Source organism: Podarcis pityusensis (assembly GCF_964106645.2).
Source record: "Podarcis pityusensis genome assembly, chromosome: 6".
NCBI classification, from domain to species: domain Eukaryota; kingdom Metazoa; phylum Chordata; class Lepidosauria; order Squamata; family Lacertidae; genus Podarcis; species Podarcis pityusensis.
This window is the reverse complement of record NC_138030.1, coordinates 52763784-52785172: the sequence shown is the minus strand read 5'-3', so window position 1 is coordinate 52785172 and position 21389 is coordinate 52763784. Positions and strand designations below refer to the sequence as shown.

At 46.1% G+C, this 21389-nt stretch overlaps 1 protein-coding gene across 1 annotated transcript; it reads right to left on the bottom strand.

Annotated features, from left to right (window-relative positions):
- Positions 1-1210: 1210 nt before the first annotated feature.
- On the bottom strand, positions 1211-14630 carry LURAP1 (leucine rich adaptor protein 1). The gene is made up of 2 exons (XM_081009636.1): positions 13631-14630; positions 1211-5348 (listed from the first exon to the last, which is right to left on the bottom strand). The coding sequence occupies exons 1-2, from the start codon at positions 13829-13831 to the stop codon at positions 4647-4649; spliced, it is 903 nt and encodes a 300-aa protein (XP_080865762.1). The 5' UTR covers positions 13832-14630; the 3' UTR covers positions 1211-4646.
- Between the last annotated feature and the right edge of the window lie 6759 nt (positions 14631-21389).

Below are 21389 nucleotides of genomic sequence, written 5' to 3'. Positions count from 1 at the left end.
AATTCCACAAAATTTAATATGCTGGGCTCCATCTGCAAGTGATTGTGTCTATATAAGAAAGCAAGGAGACGTCACTGAAGGGAAGACTGGAAATTTTTATTTGATAATATGATTTGCATTATCCACTGGAATGCACTGGGATTTGTTTTTCACATGCACAATTGTAGTTTTAAGAATCAACCTCAAGAGGCCATCATTCCCAGCTATGCAAGAGAAATTTTCATGAGTTATAAAATGCTTTGCTCTCTGCAAACAGCACAATGAATTCTCCTAGGTGACAACACCGGAAAATCCCATCAATTTTGTTATGGGAATGAAAATATTCCAAAAAGGGCCAACATCCTTAAACTCCACCTAGTGATGTGTGCTGTAACAAGATGAACAATACATTAATATTCAAGGCAATTTACTCTGCATTCTAACAATTTGGAGAAAAGCTTCCTTCTGGTCATATTGCCTAGAGAACCTGGATTTCTTTATTTGCCTTATTCTGCAGCATATGGCTTTGTTCTCTGTTTTGAATCATTTGAGGCCATTTCCTGTGCTGGGTTTGGTTTTTCCCAGCCGTGCACCTGCTTGGGACATTCTGTGATCTGGATTGGGTATGTTGAAGCAGCTGCTTGGGCTGTCCAGTCTCTGGGCAGGAAGTTGGACCAGATGAACATTGTTCCCACCCAGTTTTCGAATTCTCAATTTCTGGGCATATTGTCCAAGTTTTGCAGCAAGTAGGAGTGAACTATATATTTTAAGCAAACTCATCCCAAATGTTAAGTGTTCACATTGTAAGCATCTGTTTGTTCTTCAGTTGCTTTGAAAGCAAATGTTAATCTGCCACAGTTGTGTGCACTGATTTTGATTGCACATTTATTCGGATGAAATCAAATATGTACGAAATGTCATTTTCAGGCTCTGAAGTCAAAGTTTGCCTTTATGAATTGTGATGTAGACTTTATACTGGGCTCTGATTTCTAGTGACAGATGAAATTGGCCATAGGCTGCCTATAAGTTTAACCAACATGGCCTGATAAAGGTGGAACAAAGAACAAGGTGCTTATCATATAACCAAAGTGGTGAATCCAATGAACTTTGCAAGGGCCCCTTTGTAGAACAGTATTTGTTGTTGTGTCACATTGTAAAATGAATATGGCAGCAAATTAAACAAACCGAAACAATTCCTGATTTCCAAGCAACCCATTGTTGAAACTTGGGGAAAGAAGCATAAAGGATTTTATTGTTCTTGGGGTTGGAAACATGGGCAGAGGCATTAGACATCATTGCTTGTGGAATCTATTCATAATCTCCACGTCATTCACTGACCCACACTACTGCTGAAAGCTGGCTTTTTGTCCTTTCAAGCCAAGGTATTGGTATACTGACATGCATACAAAAAGCTTTAAGGGTGGATATAACTGACAGATGAAGCAATATAGGTCTCTTCACAGAGGGCAGCCACTGCTGCTACTGCTGCTACTGCTGCTACTGCTGCTCTCATTTCTGAGTTTGGATTCTTCAGGTTTTTAAGACCACTTAGTTTGTATCAACCCATAGCAGCTCAGAAGAGGATGGGGGGGGGGGGGAGAGGCATCGGGGGTCAAATTAGATTGGCCATCATCAATCGCATGATTGAAATAAATGTGTCTTGTTCTTTAAATGCATGTAGTTTGTCTTTAAACACGCTGTTTAAATAGCGCACGTACACACACACACACACACACACACACACACACAGTGGTGCAATCAGGATCGGGACTCAAGCATGTGGGGAAGGGACTAGCCTTTTCCAGCCCCGTGTCACAGTTTGAATGAAAAATGCCTTCCTCTCTAAATTTTGCTCCCCACCCCCAAAAGTAGCAGTTTGGGAAGGAATAGTATCAGGGTGATAACATAGGGGGAAAGGATTAAAGTCCCCCTCCCCATAATTCAAAGTCGAATCCTTTTTTCTTTTTTTTTTTAAAGTGACAGTTGCTGTTATACAATTAAGGGTTCTGTGTAATTTCACCCTTTGCAATTCAGCATTACATGGGAAATCTGTGTGTCTTCCTAGCGGCCTGAGAAAAGAACAAGTCCTTAAGGTTGTTGATGCAACACTTTGTGGTGTTGTGTATGTGTGTGTTTTCCTCCTTAGAATTACGTTGAAACCTTCAGGAGAGGACCGTTGTGACTTCAAAACCAGAATTCAAATGCACAGTGAACTCTGTCATATGGCTGGACACATCTACCTTCATCACACGGCATGCATAACTGAGTGCTGAACGTTGTATTGCAGCTGAGGAACTGGCGCCTTTAAGAATGATGAGCATAACAGACACGGAAAATTTAAGTGAGCCTTCACAGAAAAGATGGTAAGACCAGATTGGCCGGTGTCATTTTGGCACGCAAGATTCTGAAAGAAAATCTAGGGAGAAGATGGATGCTCCTCAAATACAAAACCATGTTTAAAAGGATTTCAAAGAAAATACTGTGAGGATTGAGAATGTAGCATGCTGTGCTGTGAAAAATGGTTTTGAAACTTGCAGGATGAACGTGCACAGTGGCTCAACAGAAGCACTGCAAAATTATGTAAGGCTGACAGATATCTGGTGTTACTGACAGCACCTGTCCACCCTGCTTTTATGAATTTGACATTGTCTACAATGCTGGCAGGTCAAAAATTGCAGCAATGTGGGGCATGGTGCAGCAGGGCGGAGGGAATAGCAAATGAATTGTCAAACCTTACAGGGAAGAGACTGGAGGATTTGCATCAGAGAGAGTCCAAAATTGGTCCTGTTTCAGTCTTAGTCAAAGTGGGTTAAAGGGACCATTAATTTAAACAAAGGGACCATTAATTTAAACAAAGCCGAAACTACTTCAGCCTGCTCCTTTATTCCCTTTCTAAAAAAAGAGGAAGATTAGATTTTTGCTTTAGCAGGAGTCAAACGTTGGCTTTATGACATCCCCACAAAATCAGGTAATTCCATCTCCCTCTTACTACAGGGTAAATTGCATGGGAGAAAAGCTAGTCAACTTCTTTGAATCCACACCAGAAACAAAGCACATGGGGTTGAGGAAAACCCAGGTCCCTGGATATCAGCCTGAAGGTAGTGACAAAAGCATATCTGTCTGTGTCTGTGTCCCTCTGCGGAGCTGACACTGGAAAATATGCTGGCTCCCGAACATTTGAGCACACCCTCAGTTCTTCTCCCCAGGATTTTCACTGATCAACTTCCCCCAATCTGGTGCCCTTCAAATGTTTCCACAACAACTACCCTGTTTGCTCAAGCCAGCATGTAGCAAGGGTCAGGGATGATGGGTGCTATAGTTCAGAAACATCTGAAGGGTACCAGGCTGATGAAGGCTGGCCTTGTAAAATGTGTGAACACTAGAGAGAGGCAGTGTCCTGTCTCCAAGCATGATTCCTGCCCACCCCCCATTCAAGCTTGGAAAGAGATCTGGGGCTTGTTTGTGCACCCTTCAAGGTACTTAGGCTCCCTGAAAGTGTGGAACTGGGGACGGGGAAATAATCCCCAGAGACATGCTACACCTTCAGTGCAACAGAGGCACTTCTAGACAAACTTCTAGGGGCCACATCTCAGTGGAGGGAAGAGCCAGGGGTAGAAGTGGGCAGAGCAATAAATGTAAATGTTACCATTGTACAGAGTAGGCACAAATACACACACCTCTATCCTCCATCCAAGCAACCAAGAAGCATTTTCAGAGTTCAAGGACACATTCCAGCCAGACAAAAACACCCAAGGAGGATGCAAAGTAGGACTGGTGAGGGCTGTGGCCACAGAAGAATGTAGCTGGGGGAAAGCAGTCTGTAGGGGATCCCTACAGGCCAGACAGAGAAGTCTGGAGGGCTGCGCTTGTCCCCTGGATCTGAGTGTTCCCATTCCTGCTCTAGCCCTTCTCAAGTGCCTTTGATGCACACCAGGACAGCAGGAATGGTTACTGCCCCCGCCCCCACTCCTCCCTGATTTTCCTCTGCTCCAGCTCAGGTGGAGGCAGCGAAGGGCAGAGAGGAATGCTCATCATGGTGAGTGCTGCAAACAAACCGGAATTTGTTTTCCCATTCCTTTCTTAAACCTGGGACTTTGCTGAACTATTGAGCAAAGGAGGGATAATCTCCCCATCAAGGTGCATAATAATGAAACAGATGAGAAGAGGAAGTGGTGTCAAAGGCGTGACTCTGCTTTCCATCTGAAATCCACAAACAACTCTCCATTAACATGAACAGGAAGAATAGGGGGCAGAGTTCTCCCAAGGAAAGCCATGTGGGTTGCATCAAGGTATGTGCGCCTTGTTGCTCTTAAGATGAAGATGTTTCTCCAAACCTCATGGATGTGTGGAAGCAGTGATGTGCCACACATGACAACGCAGCATCTCTCTCAGAGACTAGAAACAATATTGCACAAGACTGAAGGATGTCATGATGGAAGGCCAAGAACCCCTCCAACAGGTATCGCTCAACCCAAGAGCTGTTCCTAGAGGTGGTTAATGACAAGGAAGAACCATGCAACTCTATGTTGTGTCCACCAGCAAATGCAGCAAACAGAAGCAACCATTTTGGCAAGGAAAACAGATGGTCCAATCCAAAGTGCAAACTACTGTAGCTGCATGAGGCCCTGAGCCCATAACCTGCTAGCCCAGGCAGCAAGTCTGGGATGCTACAAGAATGTCACATCGTCTTGAGACTGAACCCACTGCCAATGGGCATCATACTCCAAGTGCCTCCTGCTATTCAACTTGCAGTTCTCCATGTCAACTTTGCTGCTCCTCAAGGCCTTTGCTGCTGGGCTGCTCAACTGCTTGGCAGCTGCCAAGGGTAAATTAACCTCAGTGCTTTGCTCCAGCCCTGGGACATTTCTGCCCAATATCCCATTGGCCATTGGTGGTGACTGCCCAGCAGCTCTGTTTGGTTCACTTGAACTCTGGCTTTTAACGGGGACCCTCTCAAGGCACGTTTTGCTTTTCTCCAGCTCTTTCTCACCCTTGGCAGGAAAAGCCCTATCTAGGTCAGTCTTTGATCTTTCCAGCTCGGCTCTGGCCAGTGGCCTGCCTGGGGTGGAAGACATTATGGGTTCCATGGAAGAGCTTTGCCCATACTCGTCCATATCATCAGCAAGTGTGTCCAAATAGCTGCCAATGGAGATACTGTCCAACTTGTCATTGGGGTCTTGAAGGCTGTTCCAGCTGCCCCGCCGGGATGTCTCTTGACTCTCCACCAGGCTGTACTGGCTGCTGGTGAGGCTGCTGCAGCGGCTGGTCAGCGTCCCTTTCTCCTCCAGGAGCCACTTCACCGCCTCTATGCCCTCGTGCACTGCTACTAGCTGCTGTAGGATCTTGATGTCTATTGCTCTCAGGTAGGCCTGTGGGATAGGAAAGAAAATGCAGTATGAAACTATAAGCTGCAGGAGATATGGAATGGAAGACCTTCTGGAAGGTGAACTGGAGATACTTCATATATGTATGTATAGCACAGGAACATGAGAATCTAGCTCAGTCTTGACTGCACTGACTGGTGGTGACTCCAGAGATTCAGGAAGGGGTTTCTCCTAGCATGATCCTAAGTGGAGATGCTGGGAAGTGAAATTGTGGCATTCTGCATGCTATGGCCCTTCCCCTTGGCCACTCAGTGCAAGGGCCCTGCTTCCATGAAGAACCACCAAAGTCTGACGATGCAAATATAAATAAATACAGTAACAATGCCAACTGGCAAGGGGTGGTTCTTGGCACTGGACTTCTCTCAGTTCGACCAGGAGCTTCTCATGTGCTCCATGTGGCAGGCAACAATGAAAATGAGGGAAAAACACCAGGTGGCTGAAATGAAATGCAGTGACAACAGAGGTCTCACCAGAATGCCCCATGTATCGCATGAGAATTTACTGCCCCTCAGGAAGACAATTCCCCCCCCCCAAAAAAACCCTGTTGGGCCTGCAATAAATTTCACTTAAGCTACCTAGAATCCCCCCTTAAAAAACAAAAAATGGCCATTACATCTTTCCTGGTTTTGTGGTTGAGTTTTTCCACAGAAACCATTTTTTCCTGTAGCTACCTCATTTCCACAAGCTCCCTCAAACCTTTCCCCCTCCCAATGCAGTGGCATGGTGAAGATCAGAGGCCTTTGTATATAAACCAGTGGTAAACAGCTCCTAACAAAAAGCATAATCCAGCATTCTTTGATTTAAAAAACACAGTTTATGAATCAGTCCCCAGGTTTCACAAGGAGAAGCTGAGTTCCGTCAAAGTTCTCCCAGTTGTACGCAGCATTTGCTCTTGAATGCAGCCAGCACAAAACTCCACGATGCTGCCACAAACTCGGAAGAGAGGCAAGGATCTTGAAAAGCTAGCAAATGATTTGTTTAGAGAAGTTTTGATTTATTAGGCTAGATTCAAAGGCAGCGGTATTGGTAAATGATTCCAGCTGGACAAGATGCCATTGAACTAGCTGATGAGGCATGTGAGCACCATGGACAGAGGAGAAACAGTTCCAACAGCACATAGCGAAACGGGAAAACAAACAGCAGGCCTGTCTTCACCTAGAGACCAAGTGCACCACCGAAGGCCAATGAAGACCAACCCACAGAAAGCATGAAAGCCATCAACTAAGGGCAGCTTGACACATTATGATTTCTGCAGGCAACACCAGCATTACATTAGTGCTTCCCACAGCAGATGTCAAAAGTGCAGGTATAATGTTGACCTGCATCTTTGTGTACAGACGTCTAATCCAATCGGGGTGCATAGCATTTGAAATGTACAGAGTTACTGCAAGAAGCACCAGTGTGATACTTGTGTTTCCTGCAGCAACTCCAACATGAAGAGCTGCTCTGAAATGTATGTATAAACATTGAAACCCTCCTTTTCTTCTTCTAAAAGAAAAAGAACTTTAACTAACTAACTGATACCAAAAATCAGTACTGGGGATGACTATTAGAGTGCCAGATTCCAATGTATTCAGTGGAGAATAATTAGTACTAGACCAGATCTGTTTCAGGTACAGATGACTTGAATAGATGTAGATATATTCTCACAGTTTCTGCTCATGAGCTCAGACATGGAATAAATCCTCCTTTTTTGGAGAGTAGAGTTACTGGTAATTGGCCAGGGCACTCAGTTGGGCACTTAACAGGGAATGGCGAAGTGTTAATCGTGTCCACTTTTCCTTCGATAATACCCCATAACTAGTTTTGGGTTACAGGTTTCAAGACATTTTACATGGGCTTGAGGTGGCAAAATAATATTTACATACCAGCAGTTTTGCACTTCCATTGCAGCTGGTCTTGGAAAGGGGAAGTCTGAATGAACAGATGGAGGAACTGTGACTAAGGAAATACTTGTCCAGGAAGTGCTTTTTAAAAACCAGGAAAAGACCAGAGAACAAATGGCAGGTCTGCAGGACATGGATCCTATTGCACAAATGTATAGTTCTATTTTTGAATAAAGGCAAATAAACAGAACAGCAGCTGTTCTTTAAAGAGATGTGACTGCTTTGTAGTGGCAATTCCCAGTGGGCGGAATGAATGTGTTCAGTCTGAAATTGGATGGATGCAGGCAGTGAGCATAGGCTTCTGAATAGTTTTCCAGAGTCTCTGCTTCCATTGCATCTTTTAAAACATGTTAAGACCTAAATTGCTATAGGTTTAAAGAAAATACAGTGGTGATAGGGCCTACATCTCTGGACTGCACACTTAAATAAAAATGGCTCTGACTGTGGTGCAGATTGTTAGGGGAACAGTCTAAATATCCTACTGCATGTGGACCACAGGGATACTCTGGATATGTCCCCCTGGACCTTATAAAAACGTCTGTGCTGATGTTCCCATAGAGCAGCCTTCGTCAACCTGGTGCCCTTCAGTTGTTCTTAGGCTACACTTCCCAGCAGTCCCAGCCTGGATGGACAACAGTCAGGGTCAGGGATGATGGGAACTGGAGTCCACTAGGATCTGGAGGGCACCACAATGGCTACCCTAATGTGCTAGGAGCTAGCAATATATCTCCATGGTATATCTTCTATGCCCGGGGATGGTAAAATATGTAAGAATTCAATTTGATTGATTAACAAGGGACAGAAAACCACCACAAACTAAGAAGGAAGACAAAGTCCTTTGTGGGCCAATAATTATGTAAACACACCCAGTTTGATGCTGGCAGAAACATATAGGATGTTCCACTGAATGGGTCATCAGGGTCTTAACTGTGCAGCAGAAGAGTTCTTTGAAGTCCCTTTCCAGGACTGTGTCAAACCAATTCACAAAACAAAAAAACACTTGTTTATTTTTTAGTGTAGGGCGTTTAAGGCCACAATTCATTTCAGTGGTATATTACTGAAAAAACCCTGCCTCTTAATGACTTCCAAGTGAATGATCAGTCGAAGTATAAGCTCACAGCATGTTTCTTAAACTTATTTGTTTACATTCATAACACACCTATTTTTCATCTAGAACCCAAGCAGGAAGGCATGCAATTCCCAGCTAGTCACCCATCTAGGCATGGACCAGACCCAGATCTGTTTCATTTCAGCAAGGAGGTGGCCTCACGTGCCTTCGGAGTACAATGAGACATTGCATTATTAAGGACGCTAGGCATTGCAGCAAGTACAGGATTCAGGGCACTAAGGCCAGTATTCTAAATACCTTACTCTTAAGTGACTTACTTTTGAATAAACAGAGTAAGGTCTGGGCTGAAAGATTGCAGTGAAGTTATCTGATAGTGGTGGAGCTAGGGCTGTACAAAAAGCAAGTTTTAACAACCAGCCACCGAACGCGAAGTGGCTCCTTGAAATTGCTAAAACCATTGGGACCTGCAGCTTCTTGTACCAATCATGTACAGATGACAAACTCCCACCCCATCTCTAAGAACTGCATTAATCCACATTTGGGTACATCTGTGTAACATATTTGCATGGCAAGCACAACATGGGTGGGGATACCATTGCCCTGAGCAAGCTTCCACCCACATATCCAAAGACAGATAAGGAGTCTCATGTGGAAACATGTTCTTCACACCTGATTCCATTCTGCCGCTTTCTCTCTTACACACACACACAATTTAGGCTGAGTGGGGATTTGAACCCTGGCCTCACAGGTCCTGCACTCTAATCACTACACCACACTGGCACCAAACATGCAGAACCACATGTTGTGTAAAGGTAAAGGACCCCTAACAGTTAAGTCCAGTCACGAACGACTATGGGGTTGCGGCGCTCATCTCGCTTTACTGGCCGAGTTTTTCTGGCTCATGTGGCCAGCATGACTAAGCCGCTTCTGGCGAAACCAGAGCAGCACACAGAAACACCGTTTACCTTCCCGTCGGAGCAGTACCTATTTATCTACTTGCACTTTGATGTACTTTCAAACTGTTAGGTTGGCAGGGGACATGTTATGTAGGACATATTATTTTTTGTCCTAAAAACAAGCACCTGTCTATCCCCCCGCCTAATAATCCAGGGCAACAGTAAAAAGGAAGAGGCTAACCCTCCTCCACCAGTATATTAATTATTATTATTATTATTATTATTATTATTATTATTATTATTCCACTCAAACACCCACCAGTCATTGCCCCTTATGGTCATTTCCAATTCCTGCCTGTAGGGTGTGTGTGATTCAAATCTCGGCACAACCATGAACTTACAAGTTGGCTTTGAGCCTCACATTTCAATGTAGGACACACCGTACAACATTCCTGTAAGGCAGGGGAGGGAAAATGGTGGCCTTCCAAATATTGCTGGACTACAGCTACGGCTGATGGAAGTTGGAGTCCAGCCACTTGTGGAGGACCCAGGTTCCCCATCCCTACTCTAAGTACATTGAATACCCAAAAGGTACCATATATATAAGTATAAAGTTAAGTGCAAAAAGTTACATTGTGTTGTTTCAGATCTTGGGCCTATATATATAGGCCCAAGATCTAAAGCAATGCAGTGTAACTGTTTACACTTAATCTTAGCCTGAGAAAGAAAGGAAGAATACAGAAATTGAGACAACCCGGTGATTCTGAGTTCTGTGCGCCAAGGCCTCTCAGCTGTCATATTTATGGGCATGCTAAGTTCCCCTGCTCTCTTACACTGACAAGTACCATATCTGCCTGCATATCTGTTCAAAAGCAAGATGCTAAGGAGAGCTTTAGCAAAATGGGCCATGATTTGCAAATAATGTTGAGTAGTACAAAGAATTGGTTGGGTGTTGTTTTTTTAAAAAACAGATACTGGGATTTCATTCCTCCCTGCTTGATATCTCTCAAGTGCTGCTGCAGTGGCACAGTGTTCGCCCCAAAGACACTTGGTATTAATATTAATTAGTGATTAATGGGGATCAAGCAGCACATTTTCTGGTTTGATCCAAATCCCAACTTTCCCAGGGATTAAGAACAGACACAAACTTCCTCTTTGTGTTTGCCGCTAGTAAAATCAGGTCCCTCTGTCTTTTAGGATTGTAACCAAATTGAGAAATCAATTGTGCAAAGTACAATTAGAATCCAGCTGCACTGGCTGCGAATTAGTTTCTGAGCCCAAGTCAAAGTGTTGATTTTGACCTATAAAGCTTTAAATGGCTCAGGAGCTGCCTCTGCCCGTATGAACTGACCAGACCCTGCGATCATCATCTAAGGTTCTTCTTCATGTGCCTCCTCTGCGTGAGAAGATGGCAACATGAGAACAGGCCTTTTCTGCAGTGGCTCCCTGTTTGTGGAATGCTTTCCCTAGGAAGGTTTGGCTGGAGCCTTCATTATACACCTTTAGGCACTAGGCAAAAAAAAATTCCTCTTAAACAGACCTTTGGCTGATTAGCATCCAATGCCCTTTTAAATGTGTTGAGGGAGGGGAGATTATTGGTTTGTTTTGGTTCCTACTTATTATGTACAGTATTTTGTGCTTTTCATGTTGTAATTTTGTGTTTTGACTCGCCCTGAGATCTGTGGATGAAGGGCAGTATACAAATTTAATAAAATGAATGAATGAATGAAAAATTTGGCCTCATCAGCGTATGTGCAACAAACCCCTGACTTCAGTCTAAATAGAAAATATCCCACTTGTTTCAAAAAGACTTGATGCAATCCAGCAACTGGTCTAACTTAAGGGCGAAGAGCAGGAGTTTTGATGAGGCAAGAAGTTCCCAGTGCAAGTTATATCTCAGCTATAGCTCACTAAGTGGTCACAGGTTACTGTCATCCTCTACCTTCATCTCAGTTAGAGGATAGTGAAACTGGGCCATCCACAAATCTTTGCAGAATTCACTACTGCAATTACAGCTAGCTACCCTGTCGCGTTCCTGGGGTTAGTAATTGCCCTTTGGGGCAAGTAGCTTGCCAGACCCACTGCTTATTCCACTAAGAAACATCTAGGTATGTGCAAATGGATACAGGCAGGCTACACTGATATTTTATTTTATTTGCATTCATATGGAAGGGTGTGCCCAAGGCGGTGGGACTTGCCATATTTGGAAATCAGTCTCCAAAGTTAGCATTAGCTCTGAGCTAATGTATCCCAACTGTTTTCTTCCCCCATTTCTCAGCATCCTTGCAAATAAAAAAACCTCAGCATTTGAAACTGAATGGATGATAAATGAAGCTGAATGCCGCCTTCAACCTCCTCCCCGCAGTCTTTCTACCAGTTCAGAGACCTCAAGAGCATCTTTCTCATGCTGTGGAGCAGATGTATCCCTTAGGCAAAGAGCCAGCCAATCTGTGGAGGACAAGAGGCTGTACCCTTGTATACTATTTTCTCCCTGAGGAAGCAATCTAACAATAAACCACATTTCTTATTGTTCTCTTTTTTTATGCTGATGTCTGGGAAAGGATCACTTCCATGCCAAGATCTAAGTGGAAGATAATAAAAGGCTCAGGATAATTTCATCAGCAATATCTATGGATTAGATTGATATTCCTGCCGTTTATTGCATTTTTGTCACATTAACAGGCAAGTTGGAAAAGGCTCCCGGCAGTGGGTATTTGAACTCACCTGGAAGTAAGATCCACTGAAGACAATGAGACTCACTTCTCAGTAGGCATGTATATTGGATTGCATCAAAAGTTTGCAGACAACAACATTTAGCATTTGTACTGTGCATTTAAAGTGTTTGAAGCATTTCATAGTCATTATTTTTTAGCAATTCTCAAAACATTCCTGTAAGGTGGGCCACTGTTAGGATCCCCAATTGCAGAAGAGAGGCTGAGGCTAAGACTGAGTGACCTTAGTAAGCCCATGACTGAGATGAGATTTGAGCCATGAGCTTCTCCGTTCATAGTTCACAATCTCAGCAACAACACTTTGCCAGCCTCTACACGCCCATTATATTTATATAGCATGTGTCTGTATATGTGTAAATGTATATAGTGCAAACTGCACTCCTACGCATGCTTACTTGGGAGTATGTCCCACTGCATCCAATGGTGCTTTACTTACTCTATGTATCCTTAGCTCTTCAGCATCAGTCCATCACCAAATATCCCATTCTAGCCAATATCTCAAAAACATATATAGAAAGAGTATGTGCTTAATCAGTCCAGATTTCCACTGAAATCAAATTTCCACTGAAACATTGGCTGAATTGACACCATGGGTCCCAAGACCCTCAGTTGGTCTGTGAAACGGGGACTCGGGACTTGAAACGCCTTCCTGCCTCCAGCATCTGAAATGCAGGGAAGCATTCCAGTTGTTGTTCAAACCCCATCGCTCCCAACCAGCATGGCCAGTGGTTGGGGATTATAGGAGTTGTAGACCAACAACATCTGGAGGGCCACAATCCCACAGCCACTCTCTCATGGCAGGGGATGGCAGGAAAAACATAGAAAGGGAAAGACTGGTTGATTATTGCTAGAAGCACCGTTCCAGCAGAGTCACTTATGACAGGCAATACATGGTTTGTGCGCATTAGAACTGGTTTGCTGTGACCTGAGGTTCAAGTGGAAGCAGCCACTTATCACAGATGCTGCAATACTGGAGTTCTTGCATCAGTAGGGGGTTGAGTTGGATGACCTCTGAGACCCCTTCCTATGATTCTAATAATCAGCTACTACATGAATTGGACTGAAAAGATGCACGTATAAATGGTTGGGGTGCAGTTAACAAATGTAATGTGATGCAAACGTAAAGTAACAGATCCTCTGGATAAATGGAGCTCCCTCCCCAGCAAAGAAATGATGCACACTTATTGTCTCCAAACATTTGGGTTTAGAAAACGCAGATTCTCAATCCCAAACTGGAAGGCACAGCAGAGGCGGAACTTGGATAGAGTTGCCCATCACTTCTCTCGCACACAAAAGGAGGACTGTATGAAGAAGTGGATGGTGGCAAATCCTAGCAGTGAGGATGGGAAGGCACTGTCCACCTACCCCCCGAAAGGCCATGTAGCCCAGTGGGTACAGCATGCGTTTAGAAGGTCCCAGGATCTCTGCCAGAGCTGGGAGGAGACCTCTGCCAATCAGAGCAGGCATGCAGGGCTGGACGGACCAATGGTCTGAGTTCATGGGAAGGCTTTTTATATATACCACTGAGCTGTTAGGATGGGAATGAATCGTTGCCCTGTTCCACGAGAGCAGGGAGGGCGTGCTTCTAGCTCCATCGATAAAAAGAAAAGAAAGGGAGTTTCGAGTCGTGCTTTTCCCCTGTCACCCCACAGGTAACCCCAAAAATGGGGGCAGCAGAACTCACCAGCTCCAGCTTCAGTGCCTTGATCTTCTCTCCCAGGCCGTGGCGCAGACCCCGGCTGGGGCTGCTCCGGAGCAGATGAGCGGCGGGATCCTCCCTGAGCCAGCGGAGCAGCCCGTCCGGGGCCTTCTGCCCTACTTTGCTCTCCAGATCCTTCAGGTCGTGGGGCAGCGGGAGCTCGGCGCAACTCCCCGGGACCTCCATGCCCAGGAGACTGGAGCCGCCTTCAGATTGGGGCAAGGGGCCCAGCCTGGAGCAGTAGGAAGCCAAGGACCCCCCTCCCCAACTCCTTCCCAAAGTCAAAGCGGGCGGGCTCTACATGCGCTCGCAAGTAGCATCGCGCCTCGCTGCTTAATCAATAAATTGGCAGCCAGCGCCTCGGCCTGCACCCCAGCGCACCCCAAAGATCTGGGGCGGGGCTGGGGTGGCTCAGCAGGCGGCAAAGCCTCCCGCCCCAAGGATCCGGGGTTGGCCTCACTCTGCAAACCTCTCGGCTCCCAACTCTCCCCACTTTGCGATCTCTCTTTTATCACTGCTCCCCATCTGGGATTTGGCCAGTTATGAAACCCCCTTTGCTTCGCTCCCGCCTTCTCAAGGAGAGGCGGAGGGCAGCGGCCGCCCTTGCTTTCTCCTTCCAGGACCTTCGGGAGAGGCAGACACCCACTTCTGGCATGAGTTGACAGGGGGCTCCCTGCAAAAGTTGCCGCCCCACGCAGCAGCAGCGGGAGAGCGGGGAAAGGGCTGCCGCCCGAGCTGCGAAGCTGTCTTTTTTCCAGGCAGCCCCGAAGGACAAAAGAGATCCCTCGTCCCTTTAGAGAGTCTCCTCCCGCGCGGGGCCGTCCGGCAAAGGCAGGTCACCCAGTGACGTCCCGCGCGGCTCCTGCTGCTGCTGCTGCTGCTGCTGCTGCTGCTGCTGCTGTTTCAGCCTCTCCCACCTGCCCGAGCAGGGATAGGAAAGCACAATGCAGAGAAACAAACTGCTACAAGCCCGGCTACCGTAATGCACCTCGGATAAGCGCATCATGACGCTGCTGCCTTATTTCCCCGCGTGGGGAGCCATACTAATAAATGACACTAGTAGGCAGAACGGTTTAAAAGCTGAACATCCTGTTTAGCCTTCTCGCTTCTCCGTGCTTCTCCGTTGCGCGCTGGCTCTCCACTCTGGTCTTTCTTTCTTTTATTATTACATTGATAGCCTGACTTTCTTCCAAAGTTGAAGGCAAGGTGGCTTGATCTCCCTGCCAAGCACTGACCAAACCTGCTTAGGGTCCGCAAAGTTGCTGTTGCATCATGCGCTGGTCGGGCTATGTCCAAGATGTCGTCCACAAAATCCATCTACTATGATTTGGACAGAGACCGTGGCTGCAGACAGACAGCAGTTTCTAACAGGGAGTTTCGTGTTGCGTTGTGCACTTTCCATACTATCCTTTGCGCAAACGGAAGAGCGCTGAGTAGGAGGCACTGGAGCCTGGTGCCCGTAGGGCAAAAGACAGGGAGGCCAACAGCAGGGGGAGACAGAGCCAATGACTGGTGGAACTGGAGCCAATGACAAGCGGAGTCAGCTTCTCCTTTTGTCCACACCATTCTCTCTGCTGTGTTCTATTAATTAGGGCAACCCAAGGAGACAGAAGCCCCTGCCTAGACTGGACTTCTTTGTTGGCATGACTATCACCATCCTCAGTTGCTACAAGGAGGCAGAACCCCACTGCCCATTCTATGGTCCTGAGGGGCCTTAGTCATTCTCAATCCAAAGCCCACCAGCAGATTCTGCCTCACTGATTTATATGCAAGAAAGAGACCTGAAGGGACGAGGCTGGAGGTCTCTTTGTGATATTACTTTTCTCCATGACAGGTGGAGACATTAATAATAAATCCGGGCAGATAGGCTTACTCCAATGGTTTTCAACCAATGTGCTGTGGCACCCTGGGGTGCCTTGAATGATGATCAGGGGTGCTGCAGGCAACACCAACCTCCTTCCCTCTTTCTTTCCTTCTCTCCCTCCTCGGATGCCCGCTTGTGTCTCTGCCTCTGCATGCAAGGCTGTTTGCTGCAGCAGGCCTGGCTACAAGCTCCCTTGGCAAATGATGCCACTGGGGCTGGCCAGGGGGTGCTGGTTGCCAGGAGCTGAGGTGGCCTCGGAGTAAGCAAGCAAGTGGACGAGGGAGCCCAGCCAGCCAGTCCACCAACCCTTGCAGTTGGGAATGGACGGACAAGTGGGAGGCTGGGCAGGCAGACAGGTGCTGTGCTGGCCTTTCTTGTGCCTGCTGTGTGCAATGCCTGCATGGGAGCTGAGTGCCAGGTGCTGAAGGGGTGCCCTTCTGCCATGCAGGCCTGGCAGCACCCACTGCTGCCTCTTTGGGGCAGGGCAGGAAGCCCAGAGGAACCCCAAGGATAGTGGAGGCTGAGTGAACACTCCACAAGGGAGGGTGTTCAAAAAAGGCTTGAGAGGCTGCCAGCTCTGCAGGCAAGGGGTGACATAACTGGGCTCCTGAGCCCCACAGGGGTGCTGCAGAAAGAATGTAGTTGATCAAGGGAGCCGTGGACTCAAGGGCCCCATTTCCTCTTTGGCAACCTTCTGAGGGCTGCATTCATGTGGTGGGTGGAGCTAGAGGCAAAAGTAGGCAAAGCAACAGGTATGCCTTTTCCCTTTGTACAGTAGGCTGCACACAAGTTATAGGTTTCTGTACACACACCTATTTGCAAGTACCTGCCTATCCACCATCCTAGCAAGGCAGAGGCATCGTCACCACTCAAGGACATATTGCGCCCTGGCAGAAGCACTCAAGTGCAGCAAAGTGGCCTCAGGAGAGTCCCAATGGCCAAACAGAGAAGCATGCAGGACCACAGTCATCTGCTGAATGTACCCCACTCCTGATCTAATGAATCTTATGGAATCTGCATGGGGCAAAACTGCATGTGATGATGACAGCAGTCTCATCTCATTAAATGCAGGGCCTGCCCCAGTCAGGTGTGCCGTAAAGGAGACAAAGGTGTAATCTGAGGTGTGCAGAGGCAAGGTGGATGACATCTCCACTGCTTTCCTCTCCCTGCCCCACCCTGCTCTGCCCCTGCAGTCTGTGCCCCCAAGGTAAGTTTTCTTCCACCTGGACTTGAATACTAGAAGTCAACCTAAATAGGAGAAAAGTGACTGGCAGGGGGAACAGTGGCTGGGGAAGTGTTACACTCCCATGACTCACATTTTTTTGAGCATTAAATTGCATTTCACCCCTGCTTTATTCATGATTAGGGAAGCATAGTGTTTAAAGTCACTGGCGTACATTTGCCCCTTGTACGTACATAGAATAAAGGTGGTTATTTGGACAATAAGAGGTTTCTTTGAAGCTTGTTGGAATATTTACCAATAAGCATTGTTTGCATCATTTTGGATTCTTTGTGATTGTTCTAGTGACACGACCCTCCAACACTGGGGGCCCCTTTGGGGAATGATCAACGTTGCCCTTGAAGGGAAATTGATTCAGTTTAGAATCTAGACCAGCAGGGGATTTCAGATCAATGAACCAAATCAGCTATCCCCTTTCATCATCCCTAAGCCAACTCCTTTGACAGGTTAAATAACAAGATTGAGCCATCAAGTGGGGAGTAAGGGAAGGAGGCGTTCTTACTTCTGCATAATTCTGTGCCTCCCAACACAGGAAGAATATAAAGCATTAAATTGGCAGCTTTCCCATAATGGATCACTTTCTGCTCGCTGCACTCTGTGGCTTCATGCTCTGATGAAACCAGCTGGCACATGGCAAGGCACTGCAGCGCTAGCACATGGTTGCAATATCTCATTGATGCAATTTCTGTGGGAAGACATCTAAGCAGCCATGGATCGCCTTCTATCATGCAAACATCCCAGCACCTTTCAAGGCTCCAATTGTATCTGGCACCTTTTTCTGGAAAAATAGCGCTCGCTCTCTCTCTCTCTCTCTCTCTCTCTCTGTGTGTGTGTAATCTTCTGAACCGCCCTGAGATCTTTTGATGAAGGGTAATTATGTAGGTAGATAGATAGATGATAGATGGATTGCGCTTTAAGTTTGTTATTTCTCTCTTTGGAAGAAAGCAAAGCAGTTTTCCTCTGCATGCCATTGCTGAGAATCACAGATGGGCAGACTGTTGTCTCAAGTCTCAAGTCACCTCCTAATATTCTGCTGGAATGCCTCTAAGGGCATTCAAAGTTTTGACATTCTAATTTGTTTGTTTGTACAGTATGGTGGGCACTTTCAAAATGCTGGTGCCATGATAGATGTTATTTCAGGGCAGCTTGTGTAGTGCAGACTTCAAAGCCTGGGCTGGTCTCACTCCAGGCACAGCAAAAGAGCCTGCTTGCACTGGAGAAAGTGGGTGTTCACTAGATGGAGATCCTTCATTCTTCAGTATAACTGTCCCAATAAAGGAGAGATGTGGCACTGGAATCACATGAGCAGCTACTTAGGACCCCTTCAGACAACCTTTATACTGTGCACTCGTGATGACTTGTATTGAGGCAGCTATACACTGCCTTGCTTTTAATTCTGTTAGTGCTTGCAAGAGTTCTGGGGCAGACGTACTGCTTCATTTCCAACCAGTGCATGTCCCATAACATCCTGCTGAAATCCTATAACAAATCCTGTAACGTTTATAGCACAAATGTTGCAAGGTGTCCCACTTTTGTTGCAATGCTGTGATAACGTTGGAGAAGCAGCTAATAAAGCAGCATGATGTGTGAACAGTCCACTATAAGTTTACCACTAATGCACTATTATTGTATCAATGGCATTGTAATGACATCCTTGTATTAATTGTTTCCCTAACAACTATTATTGTATCAATGACATGTTGCAGAATATACAAAAAGCAAACAAAGAAATGCAGCCCCCACCAGTCTGGAGGGACCCTCAACCACATTGCATCCTACTCCTTTTTCATCATATATTGCTGTAGAAGCATCAAGCATGCAATTTCCTCCCCAGAGGAATGGGTGGTTACTAATCCTAAGAAGTGTCTAGGCACCTAGTACCAAGATGGGATACTGAGTTGGATGGAAGGACATGCTTGACCTGGTGAACCTGTTCATACTTTTTGACAGCTGTGGCCTCTTCTTTGTCCTGGAGTTTCTATTTGTCAATTACACCAGTCTGAATGGCTAGTAATTAGCAGAGCGATCTGGCTTCCCTTCTGGGAAATCACCCTGCTTAATACAGCTAGACACTACAGGGCGATGCCTGGAGGAGCCAGCCAACCATTAAATTGTTAATCTGCTTTAGGGGGCCTAGCAGACTCCAGCCCACCCATGCACAGAGGAGAGGGGGGTCAGAAAGGACAGAGGAAGGTGATAAGGTGCAAAGGAGGCCAAGGATCTCCTGCGTTTAGAAGTTGTGTAGAGGCAGCAATTTCAGCAGTAGCAGCTGCACCAGCCAAAATTCCATCTCCTAGCCCAAATGGGCAGGGGAAGAAGAAGAAGAAGAAGAAGAAGAAGAAGAAGAAGAAGAAGATATTAAAGCCCCAGTCTGCCTTGGCATGTGCTCACCCTGGAAATGAATGCAGCTATGACCCTGTTCCAAGCCTGGCCAGATGCAAAGGATGGTAAGGTGCCTCTACTTTTAATTTCTCCACCCTTGTATTAACTGTTTCCCTCTTCTCAAGGGCTCAGGAGCAGCTGGCCACCCTACCTGTTCTCTGACACTGCTTGGAAACAGAATGAAGTATTCTGACCCCACACTCTGTAAGAGAGACTCTCGTACATGGGCAGCGTTCTAGTTACAGACAACTAAATAATGAAGCAGCTTCTCTGTGAACTAATGTAAAGGTCAGATTGAATGTTTAGCCATACCAATAAACTATACCTAAGATCAAATTCATTTTCATGTCTTGATAAGCACTACAGGGGGTAATTCAACAGAAAGTCATTGTGCTTCATTCATGCACCCATATACAGTACTGCCTTTCTGCTATGGCACCAAAAAACGATTCACAATTTTTAAATATAAAAACAGGCAGAAGTTCTCTTTGGCTGGCTGGTCAGGAGCCAATTAAACTTTTTTCTCTGGTATCTTGGATGAAGCAGAGAACAGACACAGACACAGACACTCAAACCTAACAGGGGGAAACGATTTCCATGCATCTGTAAATAAGCTGTAAGACACCAAAACAAAAACTAATGAAACTATTTAACTTTACCTTTGAAGATTTTTTTCCTTGAACAAGGCTGCTTTGCTTCTGTCCATGTTATTATGCCGCCACCCAGTGGTGTAATAATGCAATCTCCCCCTAATTGAAATTAGGACTGAATCCGTATAGGCTCAACACGTGAAAGCAAGAGGAATGTGTCTGCTTTCCTTGCATCCCACCTCCACCAGTTGCAGTAGCCCTGGGTGCACAGAGCCTATAGCCCAATGCATGCATTATGTGCAGAGTATAGTTGCACAGAGAATGGAGCAGGGCTGCACTTTCAACCTACTTCCAACGCTGGGTCTTCCTTCTCCAACAACTAGGTGTGCAGAGTTAGCTGCAAGGAAAGCCCAGCATGGGAGCTCCTGCTGAATGGGACTTCTCTAAGTAAACTTGCGTAGGATTGGACAGTAGTGGTTTTTTGACAGCTCCAACATGGGAATTCTTCTGTTATTGGTTTCACTCTAAAAATGTCGGTACGACTATCATATTCTCAGGGTTAGCATTTTTCTTTCAAAGTTAATGACTTAATAACTATTGAGTTCAATATTTCATTTTAGGAAATTCTAAAAGCTGAAATTATATATTGTGTTTCCCCAGAAGCCTCAGTGGGGCTTGCTTCTCAGCAGGCACTTGTAGGACTGTGCTGAGAACCACCTGTAGCTGAAAAGGGCTCCAATGAGTTTAAACCATCACTGCTACTTGATGGAGCAAGGCAAGGGAGCCTGTGGTGCTACAAATATTGCTAGACTAAAAAACCCATTACCCCTGCCTATTGGCCATGCTGGCTGGGGCTGGTGAAGTCTAACAACAGTTACAGGACCACGGGTTCCACATCCCTGAATTAAGTTGGGTGGGACTTTTGTGTTGTTTAGATGGAAAAAAAGAAATAGGAGGGGCACTGTGTGAGAGAGGAAATTGGGTAGGCTTTCCCCCCCCCTTTGCATCTCCTTTCCTAATGTCATTTTAAAATAAGGTTACCAGACATCCCCGTTTCCTGGGGACAGTCCTCGGATTTACAAATCAGCTCCCATCTATTTAGTAGGAAGTTGGAAAGTGTCCCCAGATTCATTGAAAAAAAATCTGGTAACCTTATTTTAAAAGTTCTATCCTTGAGGCAAGGGCACTCATACTTTTAATCCCTCTCCAACCTTATTCCTCTCTTTGAGCTCTTGGAATAGGACATCCTTAAAGCACTGCATAAACCCATGACATACTAAACACTCGCCTGATAGTGTTAAGGGTGTAGGTAGCCTTCTGGCCAGCAGAAATGGCTGTGGCTACCGTCATCTTTTATCCCCCCCACCCCCTGCGCGCGCCACATTCATCCAGAAATGTAGCGCAATCGAGGCTCCCCTTCTAGCTGGGGGCGACTAACGATCCTACTGTGCGCGTTTTGAAGTCGCACCAGCCTCTGAAACTAACGTGTCGTGTTTCTCGGGATTTGCACCCACCCAGCAGAAGTCGACTCCAGGAAATCTGTCGCTGCCTTTTAGGTAACTCCTTAGTGTAGCAACTTGTTACGTGTGTGTGTGTGCGCGCGCGCGCGCCCTCTTTCTCTCTCCCTTTATACACGTGTCCCGGCGAAGATGCTGCAGAAAAAGCAGC

Coding starts and splice junctions, on each gene's coding strand:
- LURAP1 (XM_081009636.1), bottom strand. CDS start 13,831: ATGGAGGTCCCGGGGAGTTGCGCCGAGCTCCCGCTGCCCCACGACCTG. Junction 5,349..13,630: donor AGGCACTGAAGCTGGAGCTG/GTGAGTTCTGCT, acceptor CCTATCCCACAG/GCCTACCTGAGAGCAATAGA.